At 33.4% G+C, this 19,739-nt stretch overlaps 1 protein-coding gene across 8 annotated transcripts in view; it reads left to right on the top strand.

The window, feature by feature from the left end:
- The window catches only part of Klc (kinesin light chain), a 61,112-nt gene extending 42,165 nt beyond the window's left edge, over positions 1-18,947 (top strand). For 4 of the 8 annotated variants that reach the window (XM_089235647.1, XM_089235646.1, XM_089235648.1 and 1 more), the window contains exons 13-15: positions 5,964-6,100; positions 10,098-10,143; positions 15,697-15,887. In XM_089235647.1, coding sequence (XP_089091773.1) covers positions 5,964-6,100; positions 10,098-10,143; positions 15,697-15,771 — 258 coding nt within the window. In that variant the 3' untranslated portion in view covers positions 15,772-15,887. Of the gene's footprint in view, positions 1-5,963; positions 6,101-10,097; positions 10,144-15,696 lie in introns of all 8 variants that reach the window. The other 4 variants (XM_089235653.1, XM_089235654.1, XM_089235650.1 and 1 more) reach the window with 3 other exon arrangements.
- The last annotated feature ends 792 nt before the right edge of the window (positions 18,948-19,739 follow it).

Here is a 19,739-nt window from a genome sequence, read left to right on the forward strand (position 1 = left end):
TTATTCATATTGAATACCTGGTGCACACATAATATCATTCACGTTTTATACAGGGTTGAAAATCTTGTCTACAGATTAAATTTTTTCATATTTTTTATGAGTGTATGCAGTTATGAGTAAATACATGCTATTTCAAATTTCATAACTAAATATTTCCTTTCATTTTTTCCCATTATTTCTGCATGAATTATATATGTGGGGGGGGGGCAAAAAGTTTTTTCTGGAATGTCGAAGGGGGTCTAGAAATAATTTATTTTATTCGAGTTTTTCCTGTTACTAAACTTTTGTCCAGGTTATTACATGACATAAAATAGTTTTAAAAAAATATTCCTGATGCGACAAAAGTATAATTTTTTTAAAAATTATATGTATAATATTTGTTCAAAGTAATTTTAATTTTGTAGCCATAGAATTTGGATTTCAAAACAATTTTTTATGTAATGGAATTATACCAAAGAAAAAGTAAGAAATGTGATTTAATAATTTTTACCATATTTCATCTTATATAAAATGCATCAGTTATCTGTAACCAATCAAGTTATTCAATACCTACAACTCATATTCAGTTCTAAGTCATGAGGAATATTTACAAATACACCCCTGTAAAGTAAAACTTGCTGTGTCTTTATGTTTTAAACGTGTTTTTATTATTTTGCTGGATGTGAAGAGCCATGCACGTGGGTTGTCCCTCTGTGTATCCATACCTTGTTATATCTGTATCCGATGAATGAAGTTCCCATTATTATTTTTTATGCTGGATTTGAAAACTATTCAAATGTTATCTTGAGACCATCTGCAAATTAGGTTGTTACTTTGCATGCTTTATAATTTCTTTTATTTATTTTCTCTTATTCTGGAAACATTTTTGCCTGGGCACTGTTTAACAATCACTGACCTGCTTTATCAGAAACTCGCTTCTCTTGGGGTTTTTCTTGTCATCTTTTTTTCTCTTCATTTCATTAATGTATTGACGTGTTCTTTATTTTTCTTTCGGAAACATTTTTGTTCTATGTTATTTCCTGTCTTTTATCTTCTGTCTCTGGCATGATAATTATTATTTTCTTGCACTTTTATATGTATAGTGGTTGCATGATGCTGTAAAGTAGGTGCAAAGTTTTATTTTAATGGAAACTTTAAAAAAGAAAAACAGAAGCTAATGAAGATATCACTTTAATAACTTTCTTGTACAAATTCTACTGTCTTCTAAAACTCCTAGCCAGTAATATTGCTAAAAAAAATAAATGAAAATTTCAAATGTCTAAATTTCAGCGAGATGCATGATCTTTCCCCCCCCCCCCTCCGCACCCCACCATAATAAAGCTGTGATTTTTATTTTTTCTTCAAATTTTTATTTTTTTTAATTTTAAGATTGAAACTGTGACACTTTAAAGGGGAATTTATATTGACTAATTTCATTACAAACATGATGACTTTTTTGACTGGATCAGCAAATACTGAATGCAGGTTATTAGTTGATAACAGATCTGGAATAAGTTTCGAAGATTTAACTTATTTACAGGAGAAAAGGGTTTTAGGCAGAAGCAATTTTTCTACTTCCTTTTTTTTTACAGAGATATTAAATGTTTTGTCATGGCCATAAGACAATGAGAGAAGTTTGACTAACTCTCCATAGATGAAAAGAGAAGACATGCTTTTATGGGTCAGAGTTTATAACAAAGTTCATACTTTTTGGGGGGATGGTACGCCACATTCCAGGCTTCTTTGAAACAGACGTTTCATCCATCACCGCGATGGACGTCTACGTGTAGTTTTCTACAAGCAAGGAGAAGAAACAACCTGCTTGGACGACCATTATCCACTGACGCTTTTATCGAAGATGCAGAAGAATCAACCTCATCGTTGTAGTGGCGAGCAAGTGAAGTGCTGATGTTATTGGGACATGGTAGTCCCACCACACAACTTCGGCACATCCCACCAACATCAACATGTCACTTGCTCACCTTCACAATGACGAGGTTGATCTTTCCGTGACTTCAGCAAAAGTGTCGGTGGATAACAGTCATGCAAGGAGGTAATTTTTTGTCGCCTTGCTCATCAAAAACGTCACTAAATATGTTCACCGCAGTAGTGGATGAAACGTCTGCTTCAAAGAAGCCTGGAACACAGAATAACAACCCAAAAGGTATGAACTTTATTATCCCCCATGATGTTATTTATTTTTGTTCATGTGATTTCTGTACTTACATATAGGGAAACCATTTAATAACCATATTTTTATGCTTCATGCATTGTATCATATCTATATACAGTAAAACCTCAATAAGTCGTCACCTAATGTTATCAAAAAATTATGACGGCTTAAGCGGAGTGACGACTTGAGTGAAGTGCCATCAGTTTCAATATGTAATATTGTGAAAAATTTATAAATTTAAATTAATATAACATTTATTAAAATATGAATTGAAATTACAATATTAATAAAATTTATAGATTGCAAAAGGAAAAAATGGAAATGTTTACCTTTTTAGAGCTCTTATTACTTAGCTTATAGTGTTAAAATATACTAGTACACTTTGATTTGTACTGGTAATTTTATTAATTTAGGCTAATCAGAGCAACTGTTAGAATAGTTAGCTTTTCTTCACAACAGAACTACTGCACATCAATTTTACATACGCATGAAATTTAATTTTAGTGTTTTAATTCTTTATCATGAAACAACTACAAGGTACTCTTGGTAAAATTTATCAAGGTAATCTTTCACATACTAACTGTACAAGGTAATCTTTCACATACTAACTGTACAAGGTAATCTTTCACATACTAACTGTACAAGGTAATCTTTCACATACTAACTGTACAAGGTAATCTTTCACATACTAACTGTACAAGATAATCTTCCACATACTAACTGTACAAGGTAATCTCGAACACAGGATCCACTTTGAAGAACTTATGGAGGGCCCGGGGTAGGGAAAAGCACACATTAGAAGACCTCAACTTTGGAAAAATGTCTATTTTTTTCAACAAAGATAATTTGTTTAAATTCCCTAAGTAGTGGGGGTGTGCCCTAATTAAAAAAAGCCGTAAATTAGTGGGACCCATGCAGAAATCGGATCTAGCTCGAACAGTCCCTAATGTTTCAAAAACTCTAGCCGGCGAATGAACTTCCCTAGCGTAACTTTCGTTGCTTGAACTGTTCCGTTTTGGTACATAAGGTTTTTATGGTTACTTTTAAGCATATGGCAATGCTATTAACAAGCTATCTTTTTAAAGGAAGCCATAGAAATTATCTGTTCCTTTCTCTCAAACTTTTTCATGGTGATGAGTTAACCAAAATTAGCGACGGGTACACGAGGGTTTAATAACATTGTGGCTATGAGAACTGGTCAGGCCTGAAGAAAAATTGACTTATTAGGGTGATGATTAAACAAGGTTTTACTGTATTTGAAATATTTTTCTAGTGGTGACTGGTGGCTATATGCTGCAGGTTTGTGTAACTGCCACTTATAAAAGAAAGAATACTATTGACTTGAAATTATTTTTTTCTTTTAAAGAAGTTGGTAGATGGTTGAATTTATTTTAAGAACTAATTGAAGAAATGTGTGGTAAAAATTCATTTATATAACACAATAAGATTCATCTGGGTTTGATAAACTGGTAAAAAATTGTCTTCTGTAGAAATGGTTGCAAAAAAAAAAAGCAACAACTACTAATATTGATAGCTCTAGTGAATCATGATGAGAATGCTCTATCACAAAGGTGTTTCAGACAGACTTTCAAACCTGATCTAATATGCACAAAATGGCAGAACGAGTTTTCAGCCTTTGTTGGAAAATGTAACTTTTCCTCTAAGGTCTGTCTTTTGAGCGCATAGCTTAGGTACTTTTCACCCTATAGACAGGGGCAGCTCTTGTGGACCATATGGCTGCACAGGACTCCATTCAAGGAGGGGCACCAAATCTGAGTTGAAAGAGGGGGGAAAAAAGCTTTTTGACTGAGAAAACATGGTGGGGTGCCAAAAATAGATCTTGCATAGATAGAGATTTTCTGGAGCTGCCCCTGCCTATAGAGGATGTTAAATGATCCAGCCATTGAGTTCTCTCTCCACATAAATTCTTCAATGATCAGACCTACTCTATTTAAATGGATCATGTTATTCACATGTAACATGGAATATTATGGCCATGGTAGTGATTTTTTTCATTTACTTATGCATATGCGCATAGGAAAAATTGTGCTGAAAAGTTTATTTCTCTCTCTCTCTTTAAAAATGAGACATGCATGTTAAATTAGCTAGTCTCAATCATTTTGATAATAAATAAAATTTTAAACATATTTTCTGCAACCTTTCAATTTTTTGATCACAGATTGCCCCAGTGATAAGTGCTGTTCATAACAATGAATTGTATGTTATGAGTATTGATTTACTGTTGTAGTTATTGAATATAAAAGTTTCCAAGCAGAATAAAGTTATAATAAAATTTGAGCCCCTTTTTTTCCTATTTTAATTCCTATGCATTAAATCCTGCATATATTTAGTCTGTGGATTTGTGAATTATGTATCTACAGAGTGATTATACTTGATTCCCTCTTGCCGCATTTTACTGGCGAATCCTTGATCTTAAAGGCATACTTCCAATTAGAAAAATTATCCAAATAATGTGTAGAACTGATACATCATTCATTTTACAAGGGGTTGTAAAGTTAAAATTTTAAAATTAATTATACAGACACCCTGTCCCAATTAGAAAGTTGTTGCTTGTCTCTCCTGAGGCCAACAAAGAAAATTCAATGTTTCTAAGTGCAATATTCCCAGAGATATTGTGTGGAATTTAAAAGTTGAAAAAGAGCAGCAAAAACGAATGGACACAACACTTCCCCCAATTTAAGATGTTCTTTCACAACTTTCCTTTGATTTTTGAATTCAAATAGCTTCGCAAATATTGCACTTGAAAACAGAGTTTTTTGTTTTCATCAGGAGAGACTGAGCAACCACTTTCTAAATGGGTTTTTGAGGACAGGGTGTCCTTATAAAAAGTAATTTTTATTTTATTTTAATGACTATAAAACTTCTTGCAACATGAATGATGTATCTGAGGTCTACACATTGTGATGATTTTTATAATTGAGAGCATGCCACTAGACAGGGCCGTAGCTAGCCATTCCTGTGCCCTGTGCAAGAATTTGAATTTAGACACCCCCTTCCAAGTGGGCCCTGTTTGGGTGCACCTGCCTAGTTACAGCCCTGCCTCTAAGATCAATGGTTTGCCAGTAAAATTTGACAAGGGGAATTAAGAGATTACCCTGTATATATGATGGAAATAAATAAATATGTAATGAGTTTAATTTAAGCTACAAATATATTCGCTTATGGAAGCGAATATATTTGTAGCTTATGACAGATTTTTTTCTCTGCTTCACATTAACAAAAGTAAATGGGATTTATTTTGTGTGTGTAAAATTAAATTTCTTTGAGATTTATTCCTGTACATTGGATGCAAATGTGTATCTATTGCAAGAACAGAAAATTTGTGAATATTATGATGATCACGTGTGTTGATTTTTTTCCCATAAGCTGCGGTAGTGTAAATTTCATTTCTCTGGCACTCTAACTATTTAAGATTCTCTGGTTTTTTGCACTTGGTATTTATTTTGCCTTCCAGTGGTTGAGACAGGATTCTGATGTGAAAATGGCTGACCAGTTCATATTTTCACTGAAGTGTATCTTTGTTTTCTTTCTCTGGCTTTATCACCGCTCACTCTCTATATTTGTTTTGCCATTTTTTCTGCATTTTTGTTTGCTGTGGTCTTGAGATCTTCCTACTTTTTGTTGTAATAAAGCAGTGATAAATATTATCCAGTGCATGGCTCTTCGCACTCTGCCAAAATCCAGGTTTTTTCTGCCCCACCCCAATTCTTTACTTGTCTCCACCACCAACAAACATTTAGTTTCTTCGTAACCCTCGTGTTCATTATCATTCTGTTTGATTGACTTTCAGAGTACAAATGGAAAACTCAAAAGAAGCAGTTCCTTTAGTAAATTGCGCGCCTCTATTCGGCATAGTAGTGCTAAGCTACTGCACAAGCTTAGGGGAGAACAATCTGCTTACAACGATGTAGAGAGCTTAGCTGCAAGGTATGCTTTTAGGGCACCAAAAATGCCTGCCTAATATCATGCGAGGCAGTTTGCCACATGTGATTTTTTTTTTTATATTAATGCCTCAATTTAAGATTCATTCTTTAGTATTTAGAATATATATGTCTTTTTACCTCACTTAAAACTTTGTTTCCTGCACATCCCACGTTTTAGCTTGCGTTATTTGTAAAATGCTATATTCATACTTTTCTCTGAATTTTTGTTTTAAGAGCACTGCTAGAATCCGGGGGAGTATTTTATGAAAGCTTTGAATATTTATTTTAATGAGTTGCAGTAATGTGGATTTTAATGTATCAGAAATTTTATTTAATGGACGTCAAAGAACTGGTGGACATGATGGTTGTTCATTAATTAAATATATTCAGTTGTCATGTAATAAAAATATACACATTAAGAAAAAAAACTTATCCAAATGAATGTTTTGCAAAAATGTTTCATCTTCAAAAAAAATGATATGCATGAGGAACAGTAATATCTCCTCCTCTTCACTTGCAGGCTTATCATATTTCTTATCTTTTTTCCTTAACTAATTTTATTAATTTACTAATTATACTATTTCGGGTAAAAAAAAAACCCCATTTTTTAGAAGAGAAAATATCCGCAATCAGACAAATTTAGTGGTATGTGCTGAATTATACTAGTTCTCTGTATTTACAATAATCCCTCTACAACTACATTTTTTCTTTGCCTGTCTAGAATGTTGAGGGATTTTACTGTATATTAAATTAAAATCTTTATAATCAAATTATGCATATATATCGCACCATCTATCGTCTATAGGTCATAACAATATTGAAGGGGGAATTAAACTTTCATGTTTCTATCATAGAACTTCTGTGCAAAATATTTTTCTTGCTAACGCTTATTGCTTTGACTCAAAACTTAAATTTAGAAACGACTTAAAAATGAATAGAAATGATTAGAAAATGAAATCGGGTATGAGGAGTGTTTATACCTGGCCTGGAGAAATCTGCAAAAGTTAGTCAGGCAGGTGACTTAAAACTCATGCCCAAAAAATATTAATAAATGATATTTCTAAATTTACTTGTATTTGATTGCAAAAATCATTTCTAATTGTTTAAATAAATTCACAAAAATAGCTTTGTTTAATAGTATTCATATAATCATCTTTAAAAAAATCATAAATTGTGATACACAAATTTTAATGTAAATCATTTTAACCTGCCTTATCACTACTGTAACTGCTGGTGTCATTCACAGTGTTTCCCAATCGTACTTGCCTTACTGCTCCTTGTCAGAATTTTTTCCCCTATTGCCCCCCCCCCCTTTCCATTGAGACATCCCTTAAGATTCAGGATCAATTTTATCTATGCTGATCCTGATAAAATTAATGCAGTCACCAATTGAAAACTTAAGATAATTCAATTATAATTTTCCACACTTTTGGTGTCTGAAAAGAAGTCGGTAAGGTAAGTTACTGTTCACTTCGCTCATGGAATCATAGCCACTTTACATTCCAGGACTGAAATTGGGAAATTGACTGAAAACCGAAAATTAAATAATTACCAGTAGCTCTTAAATAACAATTATTTGGGAGAATCGCAACAAAAACACAAAAAGGGGTTTATTTTTTTTTCTGGTTTTTTTCATGTGCCCATGTGATTGAAAAAAATAATGCCCCATGCATTTTGAGCAATAGATTTGTCCAGACCTGATTTATACCAGCTCAGATAAGGCTACCTATTTTCTTGGAGAAGAGCACAAACTACCTCTTGGTGGTCATTGGTCCTATCTATCTGCATGTGATAGGACTGAATTTTATATGGAAGATTTTGATTAATTTCAGAGTTGCTCAGTCCCATTGTATACAATACTGTGGGTGCTCAAGCACCATTGGCTCTGATGCCTCAGGGTAAAGTATTGCATAGTTGTGATGGGAGAATGAATATTGATTTTCACTAATGTAAATAGGAATATTATAGAATGTTGCAAAAAGCAGTACATATGTGATCTGATGTCCTTGCATCTAGAGACCCTATGTTCGATCGCCACAGTGGTTGTTTCAGGGGCGTAGCCCCAGAAATTTCGTTCGGGGGGGGGGGGGAAACAAAGTGACAGAACAATGGATTTGACCATCTTTTTCCCTTTTTTCTTTTTCTGTCATTTTCTCTCATTCCTCCTCGCTATGCCCTTGGGTTGTTTGCTAAAGGTAGTTTTCTGTGGTGTTTCAACTTTGAGGCTCGAATATATGAGCCATTCTCCCCATCAAAAAAAGTCTCTCTGTAGAGAGCAAGTATCCCAGCAACATACTACTTGCAAAATACCATGCTTTGACTTCCAAGTTGGAAAAAAGATGGCAGAACTTTCTTGAATACATGGCATGTACATCTCAGGCATCACAAATATGTTGAGGTAGGGCTTAACAAATCTCATGTCGCCGTGGCTACTAGAAAATCTGTATTGATGCCTAAAGTTGATGCCTGCAGTTGTGAAATTTGAGTTCAAGAATTGTGCAAAATGTTCTGGTTTTTCGGCAGTGTCTCTCTTAACAGGGAAAGGGGATATTAAGTACCAAAAAACCTTGAGAAATCATTATTTAAAACCATTTATCTTGTGCAGAAATCATGCTTGGCTCCCAGAAAATTTGACGGGTGATTTGATTAAATTTTTACTTTTCGATTTGTCAAGACACACGTGAAAATGCTTCCTCGCATGCAATTCGTTAAAAATTGCTCACAGGAATGTTTCCAAGATGCATATTCAGTGTATTAGTAGTGTCCATAGGTGTATGTAAGATTTTCTCAAGGGGGGTGGGGGTTAATTTTTTTTCTTAAGCGGGGGAGGGGGTGTGCACGTTATAACTCTTAAGCTTCCCCTTTGCTACCCAATGGTAGTGTCAGAGCAAAGAGAGGTAGATGGGTCCCACAATTCATGTTTGGGATATAAATTAAAGCCAGAGGTCTCATTTTGAGATGGAATGAATATTAATATCCCCACGCTACAGTGTTGGTGGATCTTGTCTATCATAGGCGGATACTGTGATTGACAGGGAGGTGGATGTCGTGTGTGGATTGCTTGTTCAGCATGGCAAAAAGTCAGGTCAACAGATAATTCAAAATTGTTTTTAGAAAGCTACGAGTTTAGTACAATCATCTCAGTGAAGAAATCTGATCTGGCGAAACACTCAAATTTCAACGAATCTCAGAATAATGTTGAAAATGGAATTTCAGAACATTAGGGCATTACTAAAAAACACTTGAAAAAAAATTGAATGTATTTTAGTTATTTACATGTATTGTGATTGAATATTGATTTTATAACTTAAAGAATAAATTTCATCGGTATGTAATATGGTATTTTTGGTTTAAAATCAATTGAAGTTTGTGCCATTTTTGGCATGTTTTCACTTCCTTACTAAAAAAACTTTCTCAAAACTCTCTACTTCAAAATGTTTTTTGATCCTGTCAGTTTCGACGTAGAGAGGTTCGACTGTAACCACATATGCAAGAAAGAGTTCCATTCCTTCATATGATATCAAAGAATGTTTGCCACATTCAAATCACCTTTGTCATGTAAAAATCAAAGGTTCTCAGTGTTTAGTCCAGGAATCCCCCCCCCCCAAAAAAGACAAATAATATATATAGGATCCATTTATTTTTGACTAAAATCTCCCAGATGGTGTTCTGTCATTTCCTTCCAGCATGTTGTCTGATTTGTTCTTCCAGTATGGAATACAGATGGCAGCACTTCTCAAACATTATCTATGCATGCTCTGACATCATAAATAGGTCAAAGTCACACACATGACATTTAACGGCATGCACTAATTCGTTACAAATTCCACAGATGAATGTATAAATACATATGGCATTCATATATAGTTTAGTAGCTGCAGTGTCTTGGTTTAAAGATTTTGAAATTTCTAGTTACTCTCATACCTCCCTTTTTCAAATGGAACCTTTTATAAAGCTCATTGATGTGCAACTCAAATTTCATAGATGTGTTTTTCTTTCAGAATGAAACGAGCCAGCTCAATGTCCATGCTTAACTCTAGTGAACAGGTGAGTTCCTTATCACTTTTATGATAGAAGGCAAAAGTCTCTTTCCTACATTTAAAAATTTATTTGATGCATAAGCATTTTTGAAGAAACTTTCTTCGGGTTTGTTTTATTTTCACCATAAATTGAGGTTCAGTTAAGAAAATTAATTCTTCCAGTTTTTGTATAATTTATCGGTCATTATGAGATAGATTCGTGGGATCTTTTCAGCTTGTAGTTCTCAAAATGTTTTAGTGATCTTTAACGCTTTCATGCATTGTGTTCATGTCTATGTCTTTCCTAGATTAAAACATTAATATAATTTATCTGATGTTTCATTAGACAAAGGGAAGATTTAGTTGTTTTTCTTCTGATATAAAGCCTTATATATATATATATATATATATATATAAATGAAGAAAAATGTACTTGATACATTAAAACCCCACTAATCAGAACAGCTGCTTCACAAAAAAAGAGGTAGAGAAAGAACCCACCTCACATGTAGGCATAAGCAGATACAGGCTCTTTGAATGGAGGGGGAGCGGGCAGATTACAGAGGGTATGTATAGTGAATGGAAGCGATTTTCCACCTCCACCATCCCGCTTTTGCTAAAAAATATAATTTTGGGGGGGTGATCCATCCTCTTTCTTTGTATGCGCCTATGCATGTAGGGCCATCTTGGACATCGTAAGCCACAAAGGTCCCTACAAGCTTGCCACTAATGATATTAATTGTAATTAAATGTTATCACCAGAGGCAGGTTTATGGTTATGCCTCCCTTTTCCTATTATAGTGGAATTTTTTTGGCCACCCATTTCTCAAATTTTTTGCCCTGAGCTAAGTCCACTAATATGAAGTCCAATAAATATGGCTGTCTCCAAGTCTTTTGGTCACTCACATACCTACATGCTTGCACACTTTCTTGGTAACCCTTTGGGTTTGCTGACTGAACTGGTCCCTTGCTCTCTAGGTCACTCACTGACTTGGCTCTTTGTTCCTTACGTCACTCTTTTGGGCATTCACATGCTTACAAACTCACAAGCTTACTCACTGATCTGGTCTTTTGCTCTCTAGGCAGAGGAGGATTTATGGTTTTACTGCCCTGTGGGCTACACAAAATTTTGTCACCCTCCTCACATCCCACTAATTTCTTGAGCACTCATTCCCCAAAGTTTCCGCTCTGGGATATAGCCGCTAAACATTCTGCAGCAAAACTTTAAACTGTAAATATACCTTTGATTATCACAAAATCCCTCGTAAACCAATACATGTTTTTTTGGTCCAATTTATTATAAGCATACTATGTATTGTATTTTTCTCAGTCATTGTTATGGCTCAATGATTCCCCCCCCCCCCCCAGTAATTGAAGATATTTAATTTTTTTTAATTCAATATTTTTCATTTAGTTTTTTTATTTGTTAATAGAATACCTGCCGTCAGGTCTCCTGGATTTTACGGGAAGCTCCCAAATTTTTACTCCATTCCCTGGATGCCCAAAAAATTATTATTATTGATCTCCCAAATTTGACCGCAATTGAGAAAAAAATTACCCTGTACGATTGAGGAAGAAATTATTTCTAAAAAAACCTGGAGGAAAATGTTTACCTTTGTCCCCTCCCAAAATTTACCTCTCATGCGTAAAGAAAATTTTTACCATCATCCCAAATCACGAAGAAATGTTTCATTTTGGCTGGGAAAGAAAAAAATTGTTAAACAGTTGTTATCAGTTCAAAAAATCATTGTTAAAAAATTGTTATCAGTTCAGCCTCTCTACAATTGAATCAGCAACATAACCCATGTCTTAAATGACTATGCAACTTGTTTAGTCTATCTCCTGTTTTCAGCCCAATGGAGATTTTTTGGTGGTTTGATTCTGATGTGAGTATACTAATGATAGCCAATTTGACCACCTCTTTGACAATAATGGGTGGTTTTGCATTAATTGGTGATTAGTGTGACATCTTTATCTTAAGAGAAAAAATATGTAGTTTTAATTTCATTAATGAAAAATCCCTACTTTTTTTTTTCTTTTTTTAAATCCTCTTACATTTGTCTGTGTAGTTTTTCGCCAAAGTTGGTAATGGCGTATTAAAAAATGGCTAAAATGAAAAGTTTTCATAGAAATTTTATTTTTTGGCACTTTATATTAGACAAAGGTTCTCTACCTTTCTTTAAGCCATGAACCAAAATCAACCACATGATCAATTTCACTACCCATGACTTTGTTTTGACTTAATAAATATTCTTTATCAATAAAATGTGTGGTTTGATGCATTACTTATATCAACCAAAGCCCTGGCTACTTAGAATGGTTAATTATGCATGGCTTATATTATAAGTAAAGCCTGGATTATATGCACTAAAAAAGTACCAAAATATGCACTTAGAAATGCCAAAATATTCACTTAAAAAATTCAAAAGATGCATGAAAAAACCGAAAATTTGCACTAGAAAGTCCCAAAAAGTAAAAAATTATGATACATGTGTTCTAAAAATGAGAAAATATATCATTAAAAAAATCGCCATGTAAAAAAGAATACATTTTTAAAATGCATATTTTCTATTTGTTAGTGCATATTCATTTGAAAAAAAATATTCCACATATGTATATACTTCCGTATGCAAATAACTACAGCTGCTCAGTAACAAAATATCTAACAAAAAAACTTTGACATTATTTTTTAAAAAATTGAACACTTTTGACGTATATATTTTTTGAAGCTTTATTAATAATCCAGACTCTAATTATTAGCCACATGTAATTTTTATTCAATTACAGGAAAGACTTACTCTAACCATTGAATTTTGTATGTTTAATTTACTATTCAAATTCTCTTTGAGAATTATACAATATTATGTGACCTAAGATATTAATCTCTTGTGCAAATTAAATTTCCAAACTGTAGAGTAGAAAAAAATAGAGGGTGCCCGGATCAAATGCCCCAATTTTTAATCAGTTCCTACTCTCTCCAAGAAGAAGAAAAGTTAGAAAAAGGATGAGAGAAATACATAAATCAAAAGTGACACTCAAAAAGGTGAAAAAAAATCTGCTCACTTCCGCATGTGCTTCTTTTGTTACGCGGTTGGAAAAGGGCCCAATAATATGAAAATGTTGTGTGGGGGAAAAAAGTATGCATCACACATTGATTTTGAGCTTGTTTCTCTGCATTTCAAAAATTGCGAAGGGATTTTCTTAGTCCCAAATTTGACAACTGTTGACCCTGTTGGATACATAGAATGTTGCCTCATCTGGGAAAAAAAATTCTCTTGGAGTGGAAATCAGATTCACCGACAATAGAAGCTAACATTTCCACAGAACAATTTGCACTTTCTCTTATGGTGACACACTATTTTTCATTTTTCTCTGTTTGCTAGTAAGAATGACAGCGAACATGATGGCGCTTTCAGAAAATTTGTCATTAAACTCGCAGAGTTGGGCTGCCAAGTTTTTCTAATATCGTCACCCTATGTGGCATTATTAATTTTTAATCACTGTTTGAAATTAGGGACATTTGATCCGGACATCCTGTACATTTTCACTTTCAGATTGTATACTTTATTACATACAGCTGAGCAAATCCAGTATTCACGTTGACCAGATTTTAAACATTTTACCGGACCAAAAATCCAACTATAAGGGGGGGGGGAGGCTGTGTTTTTTATTTCCTCATGGGGGTGGACATTTTTCAAAGGTTAAAGAGGAGTCTCTAGGTCACCTCTTGCATTTTGTATATATTTGCTGAGAAAATAAAAGTGTATTTGTATAGCCTATTTAGAATATTTGAGAGATCTTTCTATCAGTTTGAGTACACTGTTACAATAGTGTCCACTCTATTATCAGAAACGTTATTGCTGTTCACAGGCAAAAAAATTAAAGAACACTTCAAACTAAGATATTAAATTATAAATTACCTTGTCTGTCAGAAATAAAAGGTTTTGATTTTAAGTAGTTAAATATATGTAAAAAATTAACTTTCCGTATACGCTATTTCTAAAAAATCATGAAAAACCATCAAAACGACTGAAAAAAAGGATTTAAAAAAATTTAATTCCTTTTTTTAGCATATGTTTTAAAAACAAGCTGATTTCATTACTTTAGAGATAAAAACAGCAGAAATAATATTCATCTTTTTACAGTGATATTTGTTTTCATAACAGTGGACAAAATGCAGTCATAAAACCCAAGAAATAAAATATTATTAGAAAATAAAAGTGAAAAATATTTATGAAACATTAAACTTTTTTCTGCTATAATTTGAGATAAATTTTTTTTTGAAAATTCATCTTTGAGTTTTTCATTTCTAAAATGTGGAATGTATATTTTTGTTTTTTGGGAATGACTCATATGTGGACAGTTATACATGATGTGGACAAGTATACAGGCAATTCAAATACTGAAACTTTTGCATAATTAGGGTGCAATGGGGGTTCCCTTGTTATTTTTATGGAAAAATACAATTGATCGTGCGACATTTTGTTGTACAGGTACAAATAGAAACATGATGCAGGTATAGCCTGTATATTGAAAATATACAGGGGGGGCCCATTCAAGTATTACGTAGGCAAATTTTAGCCAGTTTTGACTCCCATTGTCAGCAAAATTTTGTCTACAGCTCTGCCCCTCTGAATCCTAATGCATATTGGTGGGATCAGAGACGTACACGGGGGGGGGGGGCATGGGGGCTTGTGTTCCCCCTCCTCCCCCCCCCCCCCTGCCATGATCAAAAATTCATTTTTTTGAAATTTTGGAAGAAAGAATACTTTTATATGTTATTATAATCAATTTCTATTAATTTCAATGTTATTTGAAAGCTATGAACTCAAAATTTATCTTTAATAAATTCATTGCGACCCACCCTCTAAGCCATATAATTACAGATCACTTGAGTGATGTGGGGCACAGTTCCAGAGCATTTAAGCAGCCCTTACACATTTCCAGAGCACTTAAGTGGCCCGGACACATTTCCAGATCACTTGCATCCGCGGAGCATTTAGAGATTAAGCTCTGTAGGGCACTTATCAATAGGGGGAATGTTACTTCAAGTGCCCACAAACTATCGAAAGGTTTTTCTTTTTGGCAGTAAGATGCCATCAAAAATATTTCATATTTTTATAAAGGATGGTTGATGATGTAAGCATTATCCACCTCCACCCCCCCCCCCCCTTGTCAGCAAATCAGAAACTCCCTCCCCATCGATGATGACATAATACTTGAACGGCTCCAGGCTATTCAAGAATACAAAAATCTGTCTGCTTGGGGGTACCTCTGCAAGGTGTTCCCTTGCTGTATTTGCAGATGGGAACACCCTGTAAACTAAAAATAAATACTTGTAAGAGTTAATTAGAATATCTTTAGATGTCAGAATGCCAAAAAGATAGAAAATTCATTGGATAGACCACGGCTACAAGAGCTAAAAGTGAACTTTATTATGCGAAGTATCAGTAACTCGATTTTACAATGATCAAAAAATAAATTCATTTTTGATTCTTTGAAGTGAATTTAATAATTATTGTTCCATGCAGTAAGTAAGTATTCATCATGATTTTAAATTATTGTATTGTATACTTTCCAGGTTAAAAGCAATCTAACAAGTATGCGATCTAAAACAGCAAGCTCTGACCAGCTTCGTAGCAGGGATGCTCGTTAACAAATTCACAGTGTAGTTGTTCTCCATTTTTTTTTCCTTTCATAGTAGTTTATTTATACTGATCTCTGCACTCAAATAGTACATTTCGCTAGTGATGTTCTGTGGACTGCAGAGTATGGAAGTTGTACATAACTGTGCAGGAAAAAAAAATTTGAAGCTTTTCTCTCCTGGTTTTTTTTTTAACGAAGCAGATTCTTGCATATCCTAGAAAACAAAGGCATATGCAAAATGTAAATATCGCTACCCTGTCCCAAAAAAATGCAAATGTTTTTTTATTATTTATCTTTGACGGGTTGCATATAGAACTTGTGTTGGTTAGAAAATATTGAGACTGTAACATATGTGATAATGTTAAGGATCAGTTTCATATTTCTTTGGCATTATGAATTACTTTTAAGTATGGGTGCTACTGTGATTCTTTTTCCTCTTTTTTAACTCATGTTTTTTTAATGAAATTAATTTAAATTTTTTTTTCCAAATTTCAATGATTGGTTTCCTTTTGTGGGGTTTTTTTTTCATTTACATATATATCTTTTTTTTACTTTGAATAATGCTGTATTTGATATTTTGATTATCAAATGTTTCTTTTTTAATTGTTAAAGTTTATTAATGTTTAATGGGCCAATCTGTGCCCCATAATTGATTCTATCAAATTGTAATTCGGTGCTGCTTGTATCGTTATACTTATAACATGGAAAGGGCTTGAATTTATTTTCTCCCTCTCAAATTCATGTTTTGAAGAATCATACCCGAATAAACGGTCACTTATTTTGAACGAAATCACTAAAAGTTCTTGTTTAAATGCATTTTTTTTTTTTTTTTGCCATGCACTTCATTTTCCTCCACGTTTTTAACAGATTTCCAGATTGGAGAAATTCGAGATGTCTGTGATTTTAGTACTGAAAATAACCAAGCTTTTAATGAATTGTTGGACTTTGATAATTTTGTGAGGCATGTCCTTGTGTTATTTTCATACTTGAAAATGTATCTCGTTTCCCTTTTTTTTTTTTTACTCCAATTCTGTTTTTGATGAGGTTGTACCGTGTGACTTAAAATATAATGAATCATTAGTGCGCACGTTCAGTAAGTCAAATATCTGAATACATGAGATTTCCATGCTGAATGTTCACATTTACAATAGTTTTTAACAAGCTGTAGCTCTGCACTACTATCTGAAATGTTTAAAATATTGATCTATAGTATTTCTCATATTGACAGAAGTGTTTTCCTTTTCATTAGAAATTGTGTATTTTATTCAATCCTCAATCTGCTCCCATCGCCTATGGTTGATGAGCATAGTGGCCGGTTCAATTGTTTTCTGATAATTCAAGATATAGGGGGGAAATTTTTTCTCGCATACAAAAAGACAATTCTATCCACTTACACAGACTTATTAAATTATACTTTCAATTATAATTTTGCACTAATCTGTTACAGAATCAGATACTTTAAGCAAATTTAAATTGAGAACAGAGTTTTGTGGTAGAGCAAAGAACTTTTCAATACATAAAAAACTAAGTTTATTTTAATCATATACAGATGAATATATTTACAGACAGGCAGTTTTGATCAGGTTTTTTCTTTCCTCAAACTAGAAATATATTGTCACAAAACTATCTGAATGAATTTGGAAGCAAGAATGAATGTGTCTTTAGAGAGGTATTCTATTAAAACAATCGCCAAGTAGTTATAATAATGTTACCAAAGTGTTCAAGATATACAATATTCAGGGAGTGATATTGAATTTGCACTTAAAAGGAAAGGGACTGGAAATGTCACAAAAATTATGAAAAAATTTGAGTACATTTATCTCGCCCAGAAACACATAAAAATCTTAAAATTAGCAGTGGAGTGCAATTATTAAAACTGCAAAAAACTATTAAAAATGACAACAGTTGATTATTCATCGCCTCTGATACTTTGTGACGATATCTATGAAAAATTTAATTCACTCTTTTTACACACACACTAGCTCTCCTTTTTATCTTTTTCTGTGCTTTATCTGATCATGTGTTTGAATGACGTTGCTCTAGGGTTGCAAGATTTCAAATTCATTCTTGGCCTTTATTGGCATTCAAAACATCAATATTTACATTTTTTTTAGTGACCCATAACAACTCTGCCAGATTTTTTTTTATTTTTTGTGTATATATAAAAGTGATGCCTTGCATGCTTTCCTAGTTAGCATTTCGAGCAATATAAATCATAACTAGTGAAGCTAGGGAATTTTTCCTCCTAGAAACAAGATGTTTAACTACATCGTCAGTTTAATGTTTGATAATGACAACTGTATGTATATCGCCAATTTTTCAAATCTTTTCAGAATACTCTTGCTACCATTTAAAACCTCTGGTCGATGAATATTACAGTATTAAATACGTCTAAAGTGCTTAAGATTGAATATCATCAAACTGTAAGGCTCTTGAAATGTTTTAATGTTAAAGGGAGGGGATGATTTGTCCTAGGTGTGGATCATGAGTGCAATAGAAGCTTAAAGGTCCTAAAAGTTAATAGGTGCCCCCAAAGCAGTGTATGCTGGAAACTGACATACGTTGCAGAACAATCTCTAAGAATTTTAAGAAAAGTACTCTTCGATGTAGAAAACACTTATAGGATTTTTATTGCAGAACATTTTCAGTCAAGTGAGCTCATTGCAGAACGACGAAAAACATTCTGCTTTGTGGCATAGAAGTTATTCTATAGGTTTTCTTGAGAATAGATAACTTTTTTTTTTGAGATGGGAGCCGAAGAACAAATAAGTTTAAAAACTGTGCTCTATTTCAGGACATCACAAATGTAAGTTGCTATGGCAAATGAAAAATTTGAATTGATTAGTGCCAGAAATTTTATCTCGTGTATATACACTGATTTAATTCTTACCTCGGAGTTGTCACAAAATTTTTTTGAAAATGTCAGCATGTCTACCAACGCGATAAAGGGGGTTATCAATTCCCAGAAAAGTAAAAATAAAAATGGCTCTTTTTCAATTTGTCAAGCCTTGCTCTGCACTTATAATGCGTCTGTCCAGCCAAAATTTGGAATAATTCAAAATACAGATTCTGAGTTATTCCAAATTCCGATTAGATCATTTTGCTTTCTCACAAAATTACTTTTACAAAATTAAGGGTCATTTTCACATAAATAAGACCCCCCCCCCCCAAAAAAAAAAAAATAAAGTCTGGTCAAATGCCCCCGTATTATTCCCAATGATAGAATTACAAACCATAATGCACAGTTTTTGTTGTCAAGGAAAATCTTCTGGTAAGAGAAATACTTGTCGGAAAATTTAAAAATCAAGTCTTTAATGTCTTGTCCTAGTTATGTGTATATACAGTGCAATCTTCATGACAAAATCTTATTCATCAACTTCTCTTTTTCTTTTCAAGAACAGTTGACCTCAGATACCATTACAAATTTGGCAATGCTTTGGAGTAAAAATGATCTTATTAAAAGAAAATCGCTTTGGTTTCATGTGCATATGTTGATATTCATTATATCCATCACTGTAGAATACTAAATACGATTATAAATAGTAATTATGTCAATTACCATAATTTCCAAAAGATGAGCTGCACTGATGTATAAAGCCGCACCCCCACAAAAATGGCCAAAGAATAATATAAGTTATGAGTAACTGAAAAGTCAGAGTTAGTGTAAACTAAAAATATTAACACTAGTCAGATTTTCCTGATGAAAGAGGTAAGGATTGTACTCTCCCATTAAATTTGCTGTCACAGATAATTTTGTTGATTATGTTCATCTGTACATCATTCAGATTATATTGGGAGGAAAGTCAAAAAGTTGTAACATTAGTCATGTCACTCTATTCTAACTTGTCTTGGTTCCTGCAACCCAGGCTGAAAACCTGGGTCTTTTTTAATGGTGGGATGAGGGAAAGAGGCTCTCAAAAATATGTGGTCAGGACTGACCCACAGTTGGCACCAAATGCTGCTGTCCTGAAGGAGAAA

The sequence above is a fragment of the Pholcus phalangioides genome, unplaced genomic scaffold, assembly GCF_987345545.1.
Source record: "Pholcus phalangioides strain wild (caught in Gottingen) unplaced genomic scaffold, Ppha-v1.0 ptg000009l_1, whole genome shotgun sequence".
NCBI lineage: Eukaryota > Metazoa > Arthropoda > Arachnida > Araneae > Pholcidae > Pholcus > Pholcus phalangioides.